Source organism: Carcharhinus amblyrhynchos, chromosome 4 (genome assembly GCF_965287045.1).
Source record: "Carcharhinus amblyrhynchos chromosome 4, sCarAmb.v2.hapA, whole genome shotgun sequence".
Lineage (NCBI taxonomy): Eukaryota > Metazoa > Chordata > Chondrichthyes > Carcharhiniformes > Carcharhinidae > Carcharhinus > Carcharhinus amblyrhynchos.
Window position 1 is genome coordinate 132,941,991 of NC_137327.1, and position 21,578 is coordinate 132,963,568.

The 21,578-nt window shown below is 45.7% G+C and overlaps 2 protein-coding genes across 4 annotated transcripts in view; one reads left to right on the forward strand and one right to left on the reverse strand.

Moving 5' to 3' along the window:
• Positions 1–14,255, reverse strand: part of LOC145342476 (uncharacterized) — a 363,690-nt gene extending 349,435 nt beyond the window's left edge. The window contains exons 1-3 of the mRNA XM_080188038.1: positions 14,013–14,255; positions 13,442–13,574; positions 13,212–13,260 (exon numbers count right to left, since the gene is read on the reverse strand). Of these exons, the coding sequence (XP_080044164.1) occupies positions 13,212–13,260; positions 13,442–13,452 (60 nt within the window). The 5' untranslated portion in view covers positions 13,453–13,574; positions 14,013–14,255. The remainder of the gene's footprint in view (positions 1–13,211; positions 13,261–13,441; positions 13,575–14,012) is intronic.
• Positions 14,256–14,860: 605 nt separating this feature from the next.
• Positions 14,861–21,578, forward strand: part of col4a5 (collagen, type IV, alpha 5 (Alport syndrome)) — a 256,775-nt gene continuing 250,057 nt past the window's right edge. For all 3 annotated transcript variants that reach the window (XM_080187894.1, XM_080187895.1, XM_080187896.1), the window contains exon 1: positions 14,861–14,977. In XM_080187894.1, the coding sequence (XP_080044020.1) occupies positions 14,891–14,977 (87 nt within the window). In that variant the 5' untranslated portion in view covers positions 14,861–14,890. The remainder of the gene's footprint in view (positions 14,978–21,578) is intronic.

Sequence of the window (21,578 nt, forward strand, 5' to 3'; positions counted from 1 at the left end):
ACAGACCTTGGAGCAAGTACAAGGTAAATTCATTTGGTAGGTTCCTAGAATGGACAGTATTTTTCTATCCCTTTGAGGACAGATTAAAGATACCATGGCCAATATTCCCTAGGATTTAGAAGAATGACATCCGATTGAAACATGTTTGAGAGCCTTGATAAGGCAGATGATAGGAATATATTTCCCTGGCCGGGGGAATCTAGACAGAGGGTCACAGTCCCGAAATAAGGGGTTGGCCATTTAAGACTGAGATGAGGAAAGAGTTCTCCATTCGAAGGGTTACGAATATTTCTCTACCCCATACGGCTGTGGTAATTGGAGAGGCGAAGGTTGAGAGGCGACCTGATAGAGGTTTATAAGATGTTGAGAGGTATAGATAGGGTGGATTCTCGGAGGCTATTTCCCAGGGCTGAAATGGTCGCTACGAGAGGAAACAGGTTTAAGGTGCTGGGGAGTAGGTACAGAGGAGATGGCAGGGGTAAGTTTTTCACTCAGAGAGGGGTGAGTGAGTGGAATTGGCTGCCGTCGGTGGTGATGGAGGCAAACTTGTTGGGGTCTTTTAAGAGACTTCTGGATGAGTACATGGGATTTAATGGGATTGAGGGTTATAGATAGGCCTGGTAGGTAGGGATATGATCGGCGCAACTTGTGGGCCGAAGGGCCTGTTTGTGCTATGTTCTACGCTCAAAACAGAGATGAATAGACTTTTAAATACAAATGTGAGTAAGGGATATGGGAACATTACAGAGAGGTGGAATAAGGTGGAAGGGCTGAATAGCCTACTCAGGCTCTTATGGGTAATTGTCTGACCTCTGAAGAATGCCTTTTCAACAATTACTGTTAAGGCTGAATAAGGTGCTGGAACGTGGTGCTCAAGGAACTGGACTCCAAAGGGGGAATTTTCCCGTCCCACCCACCGTGGGAAGTATAGCGGGCGGGGTTGGGGGTGGGGGGGGGGGGGGGGGGGGGGGGAGCGCAGACCACGCAAAGGTTCGTTGACCACGGGCAGGATTATCCGGTTTTGGGGTGAGCGCAGCCAGAAATTCCCAGCCCAAGAATGAGTCGATGGTTCTGAAGACCAACTTCCAAATCTCCAGTGAGCCATCCTGCATTATAAGGTGAAAGTTGCTTACTTTCCAGGAAGTAAGTGGAAAAATAGTGGTTAGCACTACTGCCTCACATGCGGGGGGGGTGGGTGGTGTTCAATTCTGGCCTCGGGTCACTGTTTGTGTGGAGTTTGCACATTCTCCCTGTGTCTGCGTGGGTTTCCTCCAGGTGCTCTGGTTTCCTCCCACAGTCCAAAGATGTGCGGGTTAGGTTGATTGGCCGTGCTAAATTGATCCTGGTGTTAGGGGGATTAGTGGGGTAAATTTGTGGAGTTAGGGGGATAGGGCCTGTGTGGAATTGTGGTCAGTATGGATTCAATGGGCCAAATGGCCTCTTTCTGTACTGTAGGGATTCTGCGATTTCTGTGAAGTAGAAACCAGCGGGCTGCCTGAGTGCTTTCTGATGTTGTGATTCAGAGGATAGCACAAAAAGCCAAGGACATGAAAACAGGGAGTGAAAGACAGACCCAAACCCCATGCGAGGTAGGAAAGTACAAAGTGGACAGAGGAGCTGGAAGAACTAGTTCCAGATCGGAGACAGAGATTAGGAAATGAACACAGCAAATGAAGCTGATCGGTGCAGAGATACATGACAGGAAATCGCAGAGAATGGTACAAAGGTCTGGCAACTCAATAATCTCCCTACATGGAAAGTTAAATTTCAACTTACTCAACACTTGGATAAGTTTCAGAGGAATTAAGGGGGAACGAGGTACACTTTGACTCCACAACTTCTAAATACCGGATGCGCTGAAGCTTTGGCTGTGGGTTCCGGTCCGTCAGCTCTGCCCCTGCCTCCAGTTCAGCTTTTTAAACTTGCCCTCTTCAGACTTCTTATGGTGAGCACCTGCAGCACCTGGAACACTGCAATCTCCTTGGTGAAAATAACAGCTTACGAATTACAGCTTTGCCAACCCCTGACACATCCTTACATCATGAACAGAGACAGAAGCAGCGTTAATCTGGATGGCTTTCACATCCTCGGGCGAGCTTTTTAATTACATTTTCAAATGTGTTTTCAAAGGATATACATCGCAGCATCCCAAGGCTTTTTAAAAATATATCCTCAGATAAAGATATCCTCAGTTTTCCTGTTTTGAAATATCATTTCAGGGATAGGTGAGTATTCTGACCGAAGGCCCTTGTTGCTAAGCAACCAGTCACTGAGGAAGCACAAAAATTTTGGCTTCTCACACTTGCTTACACAATAAAGTATTCAATTTTTAAAAATATGGAATTAAGAGTCTACTGATAACAATTGTCGATTGTTGGAAAAACCCATCTGATGCAATAATGTCCTTTAGGGAAGGAAATCTGCATCCTTACCTGGTCTGGCCTACACGTGACTCTAGAGCCACTGCAACGTGGTTGACTCTCAACTGCCCTCGGGCAACTAGGGATGGGCAATAAATGCTGGCCCAGCCAGCGACGCCCATATCCCACGAATGAATAAAAAAAACTAAGATCTCACAGGTTTCTCTTCTCCCAAAGGCCAAGACTTCTGACAATCAAACCATTTTCAAAAATATATAATTAACTTCATAATCCTTTGATTTTCATGCCCTTGAAATTTTCCCCTATCCTTCTTTGAAGGCTTGCTGATAGTTGCATGGGTGTCCGCCACTCTCATAAGCGATCTCCTTCACGGGGTAAATTTTGACAACCACGCACAAAGCCATCGCCATTCAGAGAATCAATGCCAATGTATTGTGGGCTTATTTTCATCACAAGCCCTTCCTTAGCTACCCTGGAACAGACCGTACAGTGGGAGAACAGAGTCGATGGGTGGGATTTTCCGCCCTTGCTCGCCCCGAAACTGGAAAATCCCGCCGGGAGTCAACGAAACTTGCCAATGGTGGTCTGTCACCTCGCCTGTTCCAATTCCCATGGTGGGCAGAATGGTAAAATTCACCCGGTAGTGGGATTTTTTGGCCATGGTCATCCCAAGACCAAAAGTTCCTACCCAAAGTCATCAGACCTTTGCACGGTCTGCCAAATTTTTTGTCCTGCCGCTGTCATATGCGGCAGGCAGAATAGGAAAATTCCACCCTATGAAACTACTCCTGTGTGACACATGAGCAACGTGAGGTAGGTTTGCCCACATTATACCACCCGCGGAGAGCAGTACAGCAACTGGAAATTAAGGAAAATTGGTGGGGTGACGTTTAGCAGCACCTTCATCCTTAATATCACTGAAGAAAGCTTCTAACCCTCTCCTGCCATGGGGCGTAGGTTGCCCATGGCTTAGCAAGCCCATTATCACACGAAAACCTCAGCGAGGTGGAGACATACCATCTCGCTGCCGTTGTCCCAGATCCAGGAGAGAATAGTTACATTTCATGGGGAAATGGCAGGTAGACTAAACTCCCTACAGGCCAGGATGGGGTTGAAGAGAGGAGGACAGTCAACAGTGGAACCTTTACCCTCCCTTAATGTCCCCGAGGTTTATTTTGCACATTTAGGGCATTTTTCAAAATGTTTCAAGCAAATCATGCAGGATCTCCAGGCTATATTAAAATGTGCCCCCACCCCACCTCAAACCCGCCACCCGTAGACCATCGACCCCATCCTCAATTCTCTAAGAACATAAGAAATAGGAGCAGGAGTAGGCCATCTAGCCCTTCGATGCTGCCCCGCCATTCAATAAGATCACGGCTGATCTGAAGTGGATCAGTTCCACTTACCCGCTTTCTCCCCATAACCCTTAACTCCCTTGTCTCTCTTCCCCCTCCTCATCTTGCCTTCCACCTTATGCTGACAGGGTCCCAAGTGGGAACTCACCATGCATAAATAATACCTTCTAACTAGGAAAATTGGCCACTATTTATTAAGCATTCAGAATTAGGAGTCATTCTCTTGACTCCCTTCCACAATGCACAAATTTTCAATCCCAAAATTAATGTCACTTCATCCCGAAAAATATTTAGCGAGGAAGTGGTGGAGGCTGCCTCGCTAAATATTTTTAAGACGCGGGTTGATGGGTTTTTGATAAGAGAGGGGATTAAGGGTTATGGGGAGAGGGCGGGAATGTGGAACTGAGCCACGACAGATCAGCCATGATCTTATTGAATGGCGGGGCAGGCTCGAAGGGCTAGCTGGCCTACTCCTGCTCCTATTTCTTATGTTCTTATGTTCTTATGAATTTCCTTTTCTTCCCAATTCATATCCAGCCTCGGTAGCATTTGGCACAATGATCATTGAATCCCTGCAGAGCAGAAGGAGGCCATTCGGCCCATTGAGGCTGCACTGACACAACAATTCCATCCAGGCTCTATCCCGTCATCCTATATATTTACCCTGTCGTCCCCCTGACACAAAGGGGCAATTTAGCATGGCCAATAAGCCTAGTCCACAGGTCTTTGGGAGTGTGGGAGGAAATCAGAGCACCTGGAGGAAACCCCCACAGGCACAGGGGGAAAGTGCAAACTCCACATAGACAGTGATCCGAGGCTGGAATTGAACTCAGGTCCCTGGCACTGTGAGCCCAGCAGTGCTAACCACTGTGCCACTGTACTGCCCCTAATTGGCACCATCATTCATAACTTAAAGGTGATGGCAAGAGACATCTTTGACAATCACCCCTTTCACAGCTCACCTCAACTGCAGTGAAAAGACCCCTCTGACTATTGGCCAACAGCAATCTAATTGGCCCATAAGCTGCAGCACAAAACTGTCCCAACTCAGTACTAATTACCACTAAACAATAATATAAATCAGAAAGCCCACAGGATGGCTGGAGAGGGCAAGCACATAATACCACCCTGGTGCAATAGACAGTGTCGTGCCAAGGGTGCATCAGCGACACACTATTGAGTCAGCATAGAAAGAGTTATACTCTCCACTTAACCCTCAAGTCCCTTGTCTGGGAATGCTTAATATTGGCACTGAGAATTCAAAACAGTAAATGTTCCTTTCCTTGATGAGTGCCAAATATTCACAAGGAAAATAAATCAGAATGAATAAATATGTTATTTTGCATACCAGCGCCTCCCAGATTTAGCCTCGGGTGTAAATGAGGGCCCATGTTTTGTGCTTGGCAATGTGTGGCACGCAGACAGTTAAGGTGCACCTGTAGCCATCCTGTTACTGCAGGAGAACAGTAAGCAATCCCAGCTGTGTGCCTGGGAGGGGGATCAAAGCAGACAATTGCCAGCAGAAAGCTTCTGTGCAATTGCAGGTGCTAGAAGAGTGAATGGGTGTGGAATATTATTGTTTGCACATGAAACCTCCTTGAAGTGATCCCACGGAATAAAAGCCGGTTGTCTGTGCTCACCCCAGACGGTTCATATCTAGGTATGCTGTGGTGCTATGTAGAGAATTCCAGAGGAATCATGACTTCTGATCAATCTCTTATCTTTCTATTTATTTATGAACTGAAGCCAAAATCTAGTATCAAGGTTGGTTTTACAGTCAAACCAACAGCCAAGGTGTGGCACAGTGGTTTGCACTGCTGCCTCACAACATCAGGGACCCAGGTTCGATTCCTGGCTTGAGTTGCTGTCTGCGTGGCGTCTGCACGGGATTCCTCCCACAGTCCAAAAGATGTGCTGGTTAGGTGCGTTGACCATGCTAAACTCCCTCAGTGTATCCAAACAGGTGCCAGATTTTGGCTATGAGGGGATTTTGACAGAAACTTCATTGCAGTGTTAATGTAAGCCTACTTGTGACACTAATAAATAAACTTAAACTAGATTATGCTTATTCCGCAGTGGTGATGTTATAATATGGGGTGATCAGAAGACTCTTTTGGGTGTTTAATGCTTCATGGTGATACTCCTGGTGACGGAAAATTGGAAGCAAGACAACCATCTTTGGCAGATTGGTAAACCAAGAAAGCATGGGATACTGAGGACTGACCAGCTAATCTCGCTTATTAATGCGGCTGGAGAATTAGTCATGTCACTGATCCCTACCACTCAGCATCAGTTAACCCCACAAATCAATGGGAATTATGGGTCAACAACAGGAAGCTTCGCAATGTTCTGTGCTAATAAGCTGTGACTTTTAGTTGGTTTAATTTCAGCAATATCCATGTATGCAGATGGCCATCTCTAAGCTTTGACTATTCCTAACCTGTGCCCAGGTTCTCTGGACTTAAGCAGGTGGGATATGGAAAGGGATAGCACATTCCATAATCAGGTAAATAGAAACTACCTTGGTCTTCTCAATAGCTTAGTTTTCCAGACTCATAATCATGAATCATAGAATCATAGAACCCTACAGTGCAGAAAGAGGCCTTTCGGCCCATCGAGTCTGCACCGAACACAATCCCACCCAGGCCCTACCCCTATATCCCGACATATTATACCCACTAATCCCTCTAACCTGCGCATCCCTGGACACGAATGGACAATTTCTTGCTGGTGAGTTTTGCTTGTTCGTTTCACACTGGCCTCTCTCTCCACTATGTGAAGTGACGAGCTGCTCAGTTTACATTATTCCCACCACTGGTCTGGGAACTTCAGTGAGTTTCAGGAACTGCTTACAAGCTGCCAGTTGTCAAGGCAGTCACACCCACTCCAGGCCGAGCAATAGTCGCTGCTAAAATGGTAACTGCATAATTTGTGAAATGGTATATAGCGGTGTGCCTCAGGGATCAGTGCTGGGACCATTGTTATTTGTTATATTGAGGATTTGGATCAGAACTGAGGAGGCATGAATAGGAAGATTGCAGGTGACACCAAGATTGGTGGCATAGTGGACAGTGGAGAAAGTTATCTCCGGTTACAACGGGATCTTGATCAATTGGGCCAGTGGGCTGACAAATGGAGTTTAATTTAGATAAATGCGAGGCGATGCATTTTGGTAGACTGAACCAGGGCAGGACTTACTCAATTAATAGTAAGGCGTTGGGGACAGGTGGGATGGGAAAATTCTGCCCTTTGTCTTGACTCCCAGTGCATAAGACCACAGAGGATTGGCTATTAGCTTAAAAAGGGAAAGGTAATCATTTTAATTTAGTAATAATATTAACTTATCTAGCTGTATATGACTTCTAAATAATAGAGGTTCAAACTGGTTACTGTATATCCAACATTGTTTCAATGCTATCAGTCATTATTACAGCCCATCAGATTTATCCCCATGTTACTGTTACTATCTTTTTAAAAAAAATTTGGGTATCATTTTACAATTTATTTTCTCACCTTTCTTCATTTCCACCAATTTTCAGGCCAGAGATATATTTTTCTTGTATTTGTTGATGACCATATGAGGTATATAAACAGTGACTTGAATGGGTGTAAATTGAGAGAGGTGGGAACACATCAAGACATTGGTGCCTTTGTGCATCAGTCGCTGAAAGTAAGCGCGGAAGTATAGCAGACAATAAAGAAGACAAATGGTATGTTGGCCTTCATAGTGAGAGGGTTTGAGTATTGGGATAGGGAAGTTTCGCTGCAATTGTATCATGCGTTGGTGAGGCCACACCTGGGGGTATTGTGTGCAGTTTTGGTGTTCTTATCTGAGGAAGCATGTGCTTGCTATAGAGGGAGTACAGCACAGGTTTACCAGGCTGATTTATAAGATGGCAACTCTCTCATATGAGGAGAGACTAAGTTGGTTAGGATTATATTCACTGGAGTTTAGAAGAGTGAGAGGGGATCTCATAGAAACTTGTAAAATTATAATAGGCTTAGACAGAGTAGATTCAGAAAGAATGTTCCCAATGGTGGGGAAGACCAGAACTAGGGGTCATAGTTTGAGGATAAGGGGTAAACTTTTTAGAACTGAGGTGAGGAGAAATGTCTTTGCCCAGAGGGTGGTGAATGTGTGGAATTCACTGTCAGCGAATGCAGTTGAAGCCAAAACATTTTCTGAATTCAAGAAGAAACTAGATATAGCTCTTGGGGCTAAGGGGATTGAGAGATATGGGGGTTAGAGGGGATATTTAATTTGATGATCAGAAAATGAAAGGAGGAGCAGGCTTGAAGGGCAAAATGGCCCACTCCTGCTTCTGGTTTCTAGTTTATGTTTCTATGCTTCCATGACTAATATCATAACATTGTCTGATAATCTTTATCAGGCTGTTCCCCACCAATCTTGCCCTTAAAGATTATCTTGTGGAGGGAAGCTGTGCTCCATTCATCAAAGGACAGAATATTTCGGCACGCAGAAATTGCTGTGCCACCTCGGGGAATTGGGTGGAACATTTCCTGCACCTGGATCTTTATCTTCTCAAAATACAAGCAGATTAGCATTTTTCCATGTAACCCGTGTGAAGCTGCTGCTTAGGGTCAGGTAGAACTTACCACTGCTCCCGTTCTTTTGCTTAAAGGTAGAACGGATACTCAAAAGTAAGCTGCTGCTGAGATCTAATCAAGCAACTCAGGACATTCATGCAATGAAGGACAGATACCCCAAAGCGAGTTCCAACTTCCAGAAGACCGAATAGGTTCTGAGTTTGTGTCAGAATCTTCTGTGATGGCTCAGTTGGCAAAGGTATTGTTAACCTGATCCAGGCAGACTAGAGGCTCCAAGATTTCATTCCTAGTCCATGCCGTGTGAACTGATCTCATTCAAGGACGCAGCGATACAATTGACCTTAGTGTCCCTTGGTCAGGGAAGGAAAATTTAGACAAGGGGTAGGATTTTTCTCCCTCCTATGGTGTGTTTCATAGCAGCAGGGGAAGTGAGGAGGGGAGGAGGAGGTGGTGGTGGTGGGGGGCAGGTTGGGGAGGGTGGCACAATCATTGTCAGCAGGATTTATGGTCCCACCATTGTTCACAGAGTTTCCTGTTGAATGCATCCCTCGCCTCCATGAAACCCGTAGTGGGGGCACGTCGATGGCGGGACTGTAAGCATGAACGGGTGCAAGATTTTGGCGGTGATTTATTTTCCGGATTGAAGTCAAGAAACAAGGGCTAGAGTAGGCGCTACGGCTCCTCAAGCCTGCACTGCCATTTAATAAGATCATGGCTCATCTGATTTGTTGCCTTAACAGGGTAGTAAGGGCATGGAATGCCCTGCCTGCAGCAGTTGTGGATGTGCCAACATTAAGGGTGTTCAAATGGTCATTGGATAGGCATATGGATAACATTGGAATACTTTAGGTTAGAGGGTCATTAGATTGGTTCCACTGGTCAGAGCAACATCGAAGGCCAAAGGGCCTGTACTGTGCTGTAATGTTCTACATTCTAACTTTACTTGCCTGCCAGACCCCTCTGCCCCACAAACCATTGACTCCCTGGTAGATTAAAAATGTCAAACTCAACCCTGAATATAGTCAATCACCCAGTCTCCACTGCTCTCTGGGGTAAAGAATTCCAAAAACTAATGAACCTCTAAAGAGAAGGAATTCCTCCTAATCTCCATCTTAAATAGAAGACCCCTCACTTTGAATCGGTGCCCCCATCCCTCCAGTTGCAGATTCACCCTCAAGGGAAACATCCTCTCATCACCCACCCTGTCAGGCCCCCTCAGAGTCCTTATATATTTCAGTCATATGATTTCTCATCTCCTAAACTCCAATTGCTCTCCATTTGCCTTTACTGGCCAAGACGGTGAACAGACCTGTCCTGGTCAAATTGTGCATCTCTGTTCATTGTGTAGGCTCATCCTTATTAAATGATCACTTCTGTGTGATATGTGTGATAAGTATCCTGAACTCAGCAGTAGTCTATGTGTTCACAGAGGAGGAAGAAGGGATAAGCGTTTGGAAAAAACAAGTTTATCATATGAATCGAGTAACAAAATGATTATCTTTGAATCATTTCTGGTTTAACTTTGAAAGAAACTAAGTGGTTGATTGGAACTTTTGGTGTTAGTGTAACTCTAGACCAACTTTGTAAATTATTTTCACATTAAATAAGGCAGTCACCAATAAATCTGGCAGGAAATTCAGAACATCTTCACCCAGAGGGTAGTGAGAATGTGGATCTTGCTCGTAGTGGAACAGTTAAGGTGAGTGGTGTCAAATCAGTTAAGGAGAAGCTAGGGAAGGGTATGATGAATATGCAGAGTGATGAAGAAGGGTGGGAGGAGGCTTGTGTAGAGAATATATAGTGTCATAGACCCATTGGGCTGAATAGATTGAAACTGTAAAATCAACATAATTCATCACTAGGGTCCCCGCTAATACTGAGATCTACACATATGGGAAAATCATTTTTAAATTGTCTTGTAAAATAATTATAGATATATGACAGCAAAGCTGCATATTTGCCTTCATCTTAAACCTTTGTGTAAACACAAAAGATCTTTTATTTTACAAGCCTGATGTGTGCGAGGTTATCCAGTTACACACTCTTATCTTAATTAGAAAGCATTGTACATGTCAAAATACCTTTCACAGCAGCAACGTTTTTCTTCTGTAGAAGCTATAATCAGCTTGTAAAAACTGTTCTTTTATTTGCATTATCTCATTGGAGGCATATTTGGTTTATACAAAGAAGCGAGACCAATGTAAGTGCATGTTGGAGTGGCATGGTGGGATAGTGGTTAATGCTCCTGCCTCACAGCGTTCAGTTTTGGCCTCGGGTGACTGTCTGTATGAAGTTTGCATGTTCTCCCCATGTCTGCGTGGGTTTCCTCCGGGTGCAGATTAGGTGCCCCATTAGTGTCCAAAGATAGGGCAGGTTAGATGGATTAGCCATGGTAAATGGATGGGATTATAGGGATAGAACAGCGAGGGGAGGGAAACGGGGAAGAGGAGGGGATGGGTGTGAGATTGGTGCACACTCACTGGGCCAAATGTTCTCCCTCTGCATTGTAGAGATTCTGTGATTCTGTGTTAACCAAATGCAATATATAATGTATAGTAATAAAATATGCAAATTCAGACACCATAAGTTTTTTCTCATAGGACCCCACAGTGCAGATAGAGGCCCTTCGGCCCATCGAGTCTGCACCAACCAGAATCTACCCCTACATCCCGACACATTTTACCCACTAATCCCTCTAACCTAAGCATCCCAGGACACTAAGGGGCAATTTTAGCATAGTCAATCAACCTAACCCACACATCTTTGGACTGTGGGAGGAAACCGGAGCACCCGGAGGAAACCCACGCAGACATGAGGAGAACATGCAAACTCCACACAGACAGTGACCCGAGCCGGGAATCGAACCCAGGTCCCTGGAGCTGCGAAGCAGCAAGTTTCTTCCTACACTTCATGGAGATTTTTAACGAACAGATGTTTACATGGAGAATCTGACTATGAATAAATACCAGCACATTAAGCCTGCTTCTGTGTACAAATGTATGTTCCAATACTGGACTGAGCCAAGCAGATCAGGCAAGTTTGAACCCAATCATCAAATCTGTCTGAAACTCGCTCATTTTATCCAAGGTTTTGGTTGGGGATTAACAATTAACTTTGATAACCTTCAGCTGGTTGGATATAAATCAGGCATCATGCCCATTAACCCGGATTGCTACCCAGTGAACCCACTGGAAACAATATTCCATTGTCAAATCAGCTGTCACAATTCATCACTGAGACTCACAGCCAAGCATTGGTCATTCGGACAGAGTACTCTGTGGCAGCTGGTGCCCAGGTAAATACCTCAGCGTAATCAGCACCTTCAAGGATGGAGGGAAGGAAAAGTAAAACAGCTTTCCACCATCCTTTAACCTTTGGCATATGAAACTTCACTCAGTCCACAAATTAGTTAATAGATGGAAAAGAATGATTACTTTGACAGTGTTTTTTCACGACAAATACATTCTGGGAAATAATTCTACAGTCGATGCACATTATAGACTTTACTGTTGGCAGGATGCGTTATCACAAGTGGCAGCAAGTAGTAATGGTTCTACAGGGATCTCGGTGATTCCTTTGGCTTAAAGCATTGCCCAGTGTTGAACTGAGCCATGCCAAGCAGGTCTAGGTTCTATCCCTGGCCTGTGCTGAGCACCCTGCTTTCAACAGGGTTCAGTGCCAGTATGCTACCATTGGCATAAAACTTGGTCTGTGGAGAGGGGACATCAGTCAGGATGCAACCTATGTGGAAAAGTGGAAAACTGAGTGTGTTACATTGGTTAATACAGACAATATTCTCTGTTCTGTAGAGGAATATGGACCAAGGGCAGCCAGAAGGGATTAGTTTAATTTTGCATCATGTTCGGCACAACATCGTGGGCCGAAGGGCCTGTTCCTGTGCTGTATTGTGTACTGCTCTATGTTCTAATACGTGCACAGTATTTTGTGCATTCAATTTTGTATTCGCTTACCCTCGTTTCGACAAGCACTTTGTATTTTCCATGGGGAAGTGATACCTATGTGGTTGGCGGTTGAGGTAATGGTTTTGTCCCAAATAATGATTGCATGGAAGACCGTGTAATACTAGTGCTTTCTCAAAACAGAATTCCATCAGTTGCTCCCAAGGGACATAGAATGTTAGTCCAGAGAGGCTCGATACCCCTCAAAATACAGATGAGTCTTTGGATTGGACTGGGTCCTTGTTTACTTGAAGGGGGGGGGGTGCTCCCATGGCCCAAAAATCAGCTAGAACTCAAATCCATTTGAACAATGTGTATTACCCCGGATTTCAATTCAATGTGATCTTGAAACTCCCTGCATCACGTTGCACTGGGCTCAGCAACTAACTTGGTGCTGAACCCAGTCTGTGCCTGCCTCAGTATGAAACTTTTGCATTGAACATCCTTAACCCAGGATTGTAGGTTCCCATTGCCAGGGTCAGACCAAGTAGCAACCTCGGATTTGGTGCACGTCAGTTTCAGGCGTAAAAGAGCAAAATCCCACTCGACCCTTCTGATTTTTTTTTCTTAGTTAGCACCCTGGTGTTGAGACATATCATTCACGTTTACCATGCAACCATTCTTTTAACAAGATACATAACAAATTCTGCTTTCTTTTTTTGCAACTTGCGGTTACATTTCTATATAAAAAAAGTGATCTTCTGACCACAATTAAGAATTCCTATTACCGGCTGGTTGTTGTAGGGATAGGCATTTAAGAGTTGCTCGCGAACATGAATAGCATCAGCAATCCTGCACCCTTTTAAATCTCAAGTTACAGAACTCGTTCTTTTTTTAAAGGTAATTTTTTTACGAGAACACGCATCTCCACGGTCCCCGAATGCAGGGCAGTGGATCAACTGGGCTTGAGAATTACATTGGCACAGGCACACACAGTAACTCACCGCTTGGGCAAGGTCAGTAGCCAAGGAACCCACGACCATAAGCAGGATCCTGGAACAAAACAGTTAAAAGAAAAGAGGTATTGAGTCTCCATCCCGCACCGCCAGAAGGTGCATCAAGAACAGACAGATACAAGTACAGAACAGTTACCAAGGGAGCTCCGCGCTTACTGCTGCCCCGAATGTAAAACCTTACACAAAGCTTGCGCCGAGGCTGGAGACTTCTCACTTACCAGTTGCTCATCCTGACTTGAGCCTGTTTTGCCACAAGTCGCTGGGGGGATTTCAGAGATGTCTTTTGACCTCTTTTGAGCGGTCGATCCGTGTTGCTCCGGTCATTGAAAGACTACAGCTCAGCCCCACCGACTTCGGGGAGAGAGAGGGAGAGGAGTGAGTGAGAACATGTGAAAACCAACCGAGCAACGAGAAAACAGCCGCTGCGTTAAAGAAACACACACACTACCTTGTGCTTTGAAGAAAATAGACGGGGGGGGGGGGGCTTTTGGAGAGAGGCTGTGTATGTGTGTGTGTGTGTGTGTGTCTCCTGCCCTATTTCACCCCACTCCTTCATTGCAAGCCGGGGATAGGTGCCAGGGGAAGGGGAGGAGTTTTCAGGGTCGCTCCAAACTTTTGGAAAGTAAAGCCCTAACTCACATCAACACCCCTTCTCAATCAAAACTAGATTATGCAGACTTCACACACAAGGACACTGGGCAACATTAGAATGGCAGGCTGTCCCTTGAGGTGGCGGGGAGAGGCATCTTAAAGAAGAGATGTTGTAACAAGTGAAAACACAGTACTCACACTCCTGTTCTCATGCGGACGATCCAAGCGTCTCCTCTAATCCACTCAGCAATTTCTTTCAATCCATTGCGGGCGCAGTTGCAATCTCTTTGACATGCCCGCTTAAAATAAAATAGTTCCCCTCAAAGACTTTGCTAAACTTTCCACTCCCCCTCTCTCTCTCCCTCTTTTGATTTCTTTTTTTTAAAAAAAAACTAGGAAGTTGGGCTAGGAGGAAACAATAGCAGGACTGGAAGATGAAGGGGACTGTCTGCCTTGGGGGGGGTGGGGGGTGGGGGGAGGTGTGGCTTCAAACTCTTTTTGGAGGTGAGTTGATTTATTGCTCTCCCCTCCCCTCCCCTCCCTCCCTCCCCACGCCCCTACCTCCCCCCTCTCCCTTACACCCGTCCCCACCCCCCTCCTCCTCTCAACTTTGAGCACATCAAGTTGTAGCTCTTTTTTCCTCTCTCTCTCCCTTGCGAAGTGGTACATTGGAGGAAGTAGTTCTGACTGGATTGTGGAGATCAGTGGGAGAGCGAGGAGTCTGTGCTGGGCTGCAGATAGAGGGGTGAGAGTGAGTGAGTGAGTGTGTGTGTGTGTGAGAGAGAGAGAGACAGAGAGAGGGAGGGTGGCTGATTGTAACTACTTAACTATTGCATCCTCTCTCTTACACACACACACACACTGCGATTTCTCTCCAGGTCTCTCTTTTCCTCTCTCACTCTCTTTAAAGTATATTATCCCTTCTCTCTCTCTCTCTCCCTTTTGTATCCCTCTCTTTATTTCCGAATAGAATATGTGTGGATGTCCAATTGCAGTCAGTTGATCTGCCGCCCCCCGTCCTCCTCCCACCCTCCCACCCCCCCCCATTCACCCACCACCAAGTCGACAGCCGGGAAATGAAATTCACCTTCGGCCAAGTGGCTGCTCGGATCTTCTTGTGGCTATGGGTGCTAACAGTGTTGGTGCAGACCGCCGAGGCAGCGGTGAGTAAGATCCCCTTTTTTCCTAGTTGGGGGGGGGGAGGTGTGGGGAGATTTTTTTTTGCTACTGTTAAGAATCCCGAAATGGTGCATGAGATACTCAGCTGATAAGGGAAGCAGCAAAATAAAGTTGGGGGGGGGGTGCGAAGTGGAGAGACAAAGTGGTTTTAAAAAGTGTTTAAAAATAACTGGAGGCGCGGTGGCTATTTCTGTGGATTATCAGAGATGTTTGGCGGTTGCCTTTGTGAAATTGCAGGAGCGTTATTGACAAGGAGTTTTTGGTGTCTCTCAGTCTCTCTCTGGCTGGGAGATGCGACTCACAGATGGGTCTGGCATTCTCCGGAGAGCGTTCCTGTAGCCGGTCGACTTGTAGGAACTTGTAACTGGATATAATCTGACCACCTGCATTATCAATCGGCCCAGCTTCCAGAGAGAAACTCTTTACAAACTGCACAAGTGTTTCCTCTCTAATTATAATCGTTGCAAAATCTTTCCTAAAGTGGGGTGGGGAGAGAGAGAGAGATGTTAAGGGGGATGTTAACCCTCTGCTCTCTTGTATTGGTGAGATTTGTTTTGTCAACAAAATAAATTGCTTTAAGTTACGGATCGACTCGTCTTGTTCCCTCCTCCCCCCACATCGAAGTCTGTGGGGGAGCGAAATATTCAGCCCCTGGTTAGCGAATGCAACGCCGAAAAGGTGCATTTAGCTGACGCCTCTTCATTGTGGTTCCAAGCAGCCCCCAGGACCAGTCAGGGAGGAGAGTGTTGTCAAGCCCAGGAGGCGCCGGGCACAGGATGGGCAGAGGTTTGATCAGCTTTGAAGGAGTGTTGTAAAGGAGAGATAGGAAGGGACAGGGTTTGGGGAGGGGATTCGGAGCATGGAGCTGAAAGGCAGATGGAGCAATTGCAATCGGGGATGCCCCAGAGTCTAGGTTTGGGAAGGGAGCATGAGAAATCTGGGGAGAGTTGTGGGGTTGGAGGGGGTCACAGAGAAGCGGGAAAGCCATGGAGGGATTTGAAAACAAGACTGTTAAAATTCCGGATTTGTTCTAAATACAGTTCAGCAGACATTACATTCTGCACCCTCTCCTTCTCTTCGCTGTATTTTGTGAATGGTGTGTTTTTTGTCTGTATAGCGCGCAAAAAACAATACTTTTCTCTGTATACTAGTAAATGTGACAATAATAAATCAAAATCAAATCAGATATAGGGGAGAGGAGTGAGTGGGACTTAGACTGGGTGGTGAATATTTGGATAATCTCAGGTGTACTCACGGGAGGACATGGGAGTTCGGCTGGCAATGCATCAGTGGTCAAACCCAGGCTAACGAATTGAAGGATGAAGGTTTTAGTAGGGTGGAGTCGCATGGCGTTAAGAAGGGGGGATTTTAGTGATACAGGAAGGGAGATTTAACGAATGTAGTAACGCTGATACATAGTCAGGCACTCATCCTGGGCTCAGATCGGACAGCAGAGCTGATCAGAGTGAGCCAGCCCCAGACAGTTGCCAGGGGAGAGAGAGAGAGATGAAGCCAGTTGACTGGGGGAACAGTTGTTTGCAGCAGGGATGGGAGACAGTGCCTTCAAGCCTTCCCATTATTGGAGGAAGTTTATGCTTTTTCAGCACTGGATGTTGGACAAGCAACTTGACAATGTAGAATCGGGGGGGAGGGGGGTGCAGTTAGAGTCAGTGGAGGGGTTGAGAGGGGTGATAGAGGTGCAGAGCTGGGTGCCATCAGCATGCAGTTGGCATGTTACCATTGTCGCTGCCCTTTCCATCTGCACTGTCTTCAACTCTGCCACATTCTCTCAGAAGTCAGTAATACCTTTGAGGAACATAACATTGTTTAGAATATGAACCATGATAAATTGAGCCCCTTTTTTGATATCAGAGTATTTTGCCACTCCAGGGAAGGCATGAAGCATCCTGGCACCAACTATCTTGCCTTTACATTTCATCTGTGCTAACTAGTATTGTAGTTGTTGGGCAGGTTCTCTTTTAGCTGAACCTTTAATAAAATGTTGACAGTGTGTGTTTCAAGGCTGCATCAGTATGCTTGTCAGTGCTGGCTGTTGCTAAGCTTCTCTTTTTTCGCATCAGGGTACATGGCTGGGAACAGCGCAGTGAAAATACTCAGTGCAACATGATGAAACCATTCTTTGTGTGAATGTGTTATAATTCTCTCCTTTCCAATCAATGCGGTTGATACTCACTGGTTATGTTTCAGAGTGGGGGGAAGTTCCCACTAGCTGATAATTCAGAGTTAAGAGTATTAGTTTCCTTTTGCATTCTTTTAGCTAGTTTCCATTTCATAACTATGTGTTCTTGCTATCTGAACTCCGAGCTCCTTGAGGTTATCTTTCTACTTTTGCTGCAGGTTTGCAGTTATTTAGAAATCAGAAGTGGGACCATTTGGAAGTAGTTATGCTGGCCGTTTAAGTTGTGGAGGAAAGAAGAAAGTAGTCCATTTAAGAAATGGAGCCAAATTGTGGTGTCCTTCAGTTAAAGGAGGCAGTGTTCTCGCTATTGGTGCTTGCAGAGAAAGAGACCAGTGACTGTTAAGAGACTACTTGACCTACTTAGGATATTGTTACAGTACATTGTGGGAACAATCACACTTAAATCAATGCACAGTAATGTTGTGCAATGTTCATCTTGCGTGATGCTCTTAATTCATTGCCTGAGATAGTTCTCACCACTAACAGCGGGAGTTACAGACTTGTAACTGGTAGCTTAAATCCAAGAACTTGCATTTGTAAAGTGCGCTTATCATTATAACATGTCCTAAGGTATTCCATGGGAAAACGACCAGACAAAAAATCTCTGTTACAAAACCAAAGAAAATGACATTGGGATGTGTGACCAAATGCTTGACAACCTGGATTTTTAAGTGGCATTTTAATGCAGGAAAGAGAGGATGACATGGTGGCGCAATGCTTAGCACTACTGCCTCACAGCATCAGGGACCAGGGTTCAATTCCGGCCTTGGGTCACTGTCTGTGTTGAGTTTGCTTGTTCTCTTCATGTCTGTGTGGGTTTCCCCCGGGTGCTCCGGTTTCCTCCCACAGCCCAAAGACGTGCTGGTTAGGTGCATTGGCCACACTAAATTGTCCCTTACTGGGATCAGCAGATTACACACATGGGGTTGCAGGAATAAGGACAGGGTGGGATTGTTGTCGTTGCAGGTTTAAGGGGCCAAATGGCCTCTTTCTGCATTGTTGGGACCCTGATTCTATGAATGTCGGATGTCTCGGGGTGCCAGCTTAGCGGGTAATGCACTCACTCATGAGTCAAAAGGGCGTGGGGATTTGAGCACATAAAGTCTAGTTGACGCTCCGGTGTTAAGGAGTGTCGCGCTGTTGGATGCAATGTCTTGCAGATGAGACGTTAAACCAAAGGTCCATCTACCCCATCAGGAGGATGCAAAAGATCCTGTGGCACAATTTTAAAGAAGAACATCAGAATTACCCCTGGAGCCCTGGCTCATACTCATCCCTTCATCACTTTGGGGTGGTGCGGTGACACAGTTACATTGCTGCCTCACAGCGCCAGGGACCCGGGTTCAATTCCAGCCTCGGGCCGCTGTCTATGTGGAGTTTGCACATTCCCCGTGTCTGCGTGGGTTTCCTCCAGGTGCTCTGGTTTCCTCCCACAGTCCAAAGGTGTGCAGCTTAGGTTGATTAGCCATACTAAGCTGACCCTGGCGTCAAGAGGATTAGTAAGGTAAATGTTGGGGTTATGGGAATAGGGCTAGGCGGGATTGTGGTCAGTGAAGACTCGATGGGCCGAATGACCTTCGTCTGCACTGTAGAGATTCTATGATTCTACAGACATTACAAAAAAAAACAAATGATCTGGTATTTATCATATTGCTGTATATGGGAGCCTGCTGTGCAGAAATAAACAGTCATGTTTCCTACATTACAACCATCACAAGACTTCAAAGGTGCCTCATTGCCTGTAAAGCACTTTCTGATATCTTGAGGTCAAGAAAGACACTATATAAATGAAAGGCTTTTCTTTGTAGACATTCAAAGAGGTGTAGGGAGGAGATTTCAGAGCATAGGTTCCAGACAACTGAAGGTATGGCTTCCACTAGTGGAGCAAAAGAAAGGAGTGAGGTGCACAAAGAGGCCAGAGTTGAAGGAATGCAGAGTTCTTGGAGAGCTGTCGGAAAGCACAGAAAAATATGGGGAGGGGAGGGGGGAAGGGAGGGGTGAGGCCATGAAAACGATGATGAGAATTTAACTCAGTGGCATTGGTGGAGTGGGAGGCAGTGTATGACAGTGACACAGGGATGCATTGGTGAACAAGACAAGTTATGAGTTCAGATCCAGGCAGCAGGTTTTTAGCTCAGGGTTTCAGCGGCATGTGAGCTGAAGCAAGTTCGGAGATGGACAAATCTTGTGGAGTTGGAATGAAGCAGATTTTGTGATGCAGCGGGTAAGGGATGGGAATTTTAGCTCCCAGTGAGCTAGCTTACCGAGGCCGCGGCAAATCTGATGGAGTTTGATATGGCAAAGAATGGAATTAGTGGTGAGGAAATAAAGCTTATGGCAGGGACCAAAGAGAATGGCGCAAGTCTTCTGATTGTTAAATTAGAGGAAGTTTTGGTTAGACGTCAGCAGAGGCAGTGGAGGGATTAAGGAACTGGTGTCCGTCATCACAGGTGGATGTATCGTGGAGATGAGAAATCTCAAAAATCTCTTTCAGTTTTGAAAGGAAAAAGATATAGGGCAAAATGTTCCAGTTGTTTCCAGCGGCAGGATCTTCTGGTCGTGCCGATGGTGACCTCTGCCGCAGGTTCCTCAGCGTCGGAGGATGAAAACCACAGAAAAATCCGTTGACAGCAACAGAACTGGAAGGTCTCACCACCAGCCAATGGCAGGCTGCTTTTGCCATTGCAAAACGCGCCGTGTGGCCGGGGGTGAAGGGGTTGGAATCCCGTCCATAAATTTTTACAATGGTTGATTGTCTATAATTGTGTTAAAAGTAGTTACTTCTCAGCCTTTTAACTAAAATCCAGCATCAGATCAAGTCTTATGTGCAATGTCTTTTCTTGTCAACTGGATCTTGTATGTTTCTTGTGGGGATCATAGAACAGTACAAAAGAGGCCATTCGGCCCATCAAATCTGCACCAACTCTCTGAAAAAGAATCCTACCCAGGCACTCTGCCCTATCCCATTAACCCCGCACACATACCATGGCTAATCCCCCAAACCTATAAATCCTTGAACAGTAAGGGCCAATTTAGCATGGTCAGTCCACCTAACCTGCACAACTTTGGACTGTGGGAGGCAACTGGAGTACCCGGAGGAAACCCATGCTGACACGGGGAGAACATGTAAACTCCACACTGACACTACCCAGAATTGAACCCTGGCACTGTGAGACAGCAGTGTTAACCACTGTGCTGCCGTGTCGCCCTCGTGAATTGGATTCAATTTGAATTGGTTTGAGGAGTAAGAAGCAAGGAAATGGATTAAGGGCTTGCCCTGTTCGCTCTGTGCATTGGCTTTGTAACTTTTAAGGCAATACATTTTTTCAAAGAACAAATAAAAAGTTAGCACATGCACTATTACATTTCACAATTTCAGTAACAATTCTACAACCTTCTCAGAACCACATTCAGAACTATCCTAGCTTTGTGTTTTTTCATATATACCCATCACCTTTAATGCAGCCGTTTCCCAGTTTGAACCGAAATGTGACAAGTGGTGTTCCTCAGGGATCAGTGCTGGGGTCTTTGATGCTTGTAATATACATAAATGATTTGGAGGAAAATGTAACTGGATTGATTAGTAAGTTTGCGGACAACACAAAGGTTGGTGGATTTGCGGATAGCGATGAAACCATCAGAGGATGCAGCAGGATATGGATAGGTTGGAGACTTGGATGGAGAGATGGCAGATGGAGTTTAATCCGGACAAATATGAGGCAATGCATTTTGGAAGGTCTAATACAGGTAGGAAATATACAGTAAACGGTAGAACCCTTAAGAGTATTGGTAGGCAAAGGGATCTGGATGTACAGGTACACAGGTCACTGAAAGTGACAATGCAGGTGGAGAAGGTAGTCAAGAAGGCACACGGCATGCTTGCCTTCATCGGCCAGGGCACTGAGTTTAAAAATTGGCGAGTTATGCTGCAGCTTTATAGAATCTTTGTTAGACCACACTTGGAATATAGTGTTCAGTTCTGGTCACTACACCACCAGGAGGATATGGAGGCTTTAGAGAGGGTACAGAAAAGATTTACCGGGATGTTGCCTGGTATGGAGGGCATTAGCTATGAGGGGAGGCTGGAGAAACTTGGTTTGTTCTCACCGGAGCGACAGAGGTTGAGGGGAGACTTGATAGGAGTCTACAAGATTATGTGAGGCATGGACAGAGTGGATAGTCAGAAGCTTTTTCCCAGGGCGGAAGAGTCAATTACTAGGGGGCACAAGTTTAAGGTGCAAGGGGCAAGGTTTAAAGGAGATGTACAAGGCAGATTTTTTACACAGAGGATGGTGGGGTGCCTGGAACTCGTTGCCGGGGGAGATAGTGGAAGCGGAAACGGCAGTGACTTTTAAGGGGCATCTTGACAAGTACATGAATAGGTT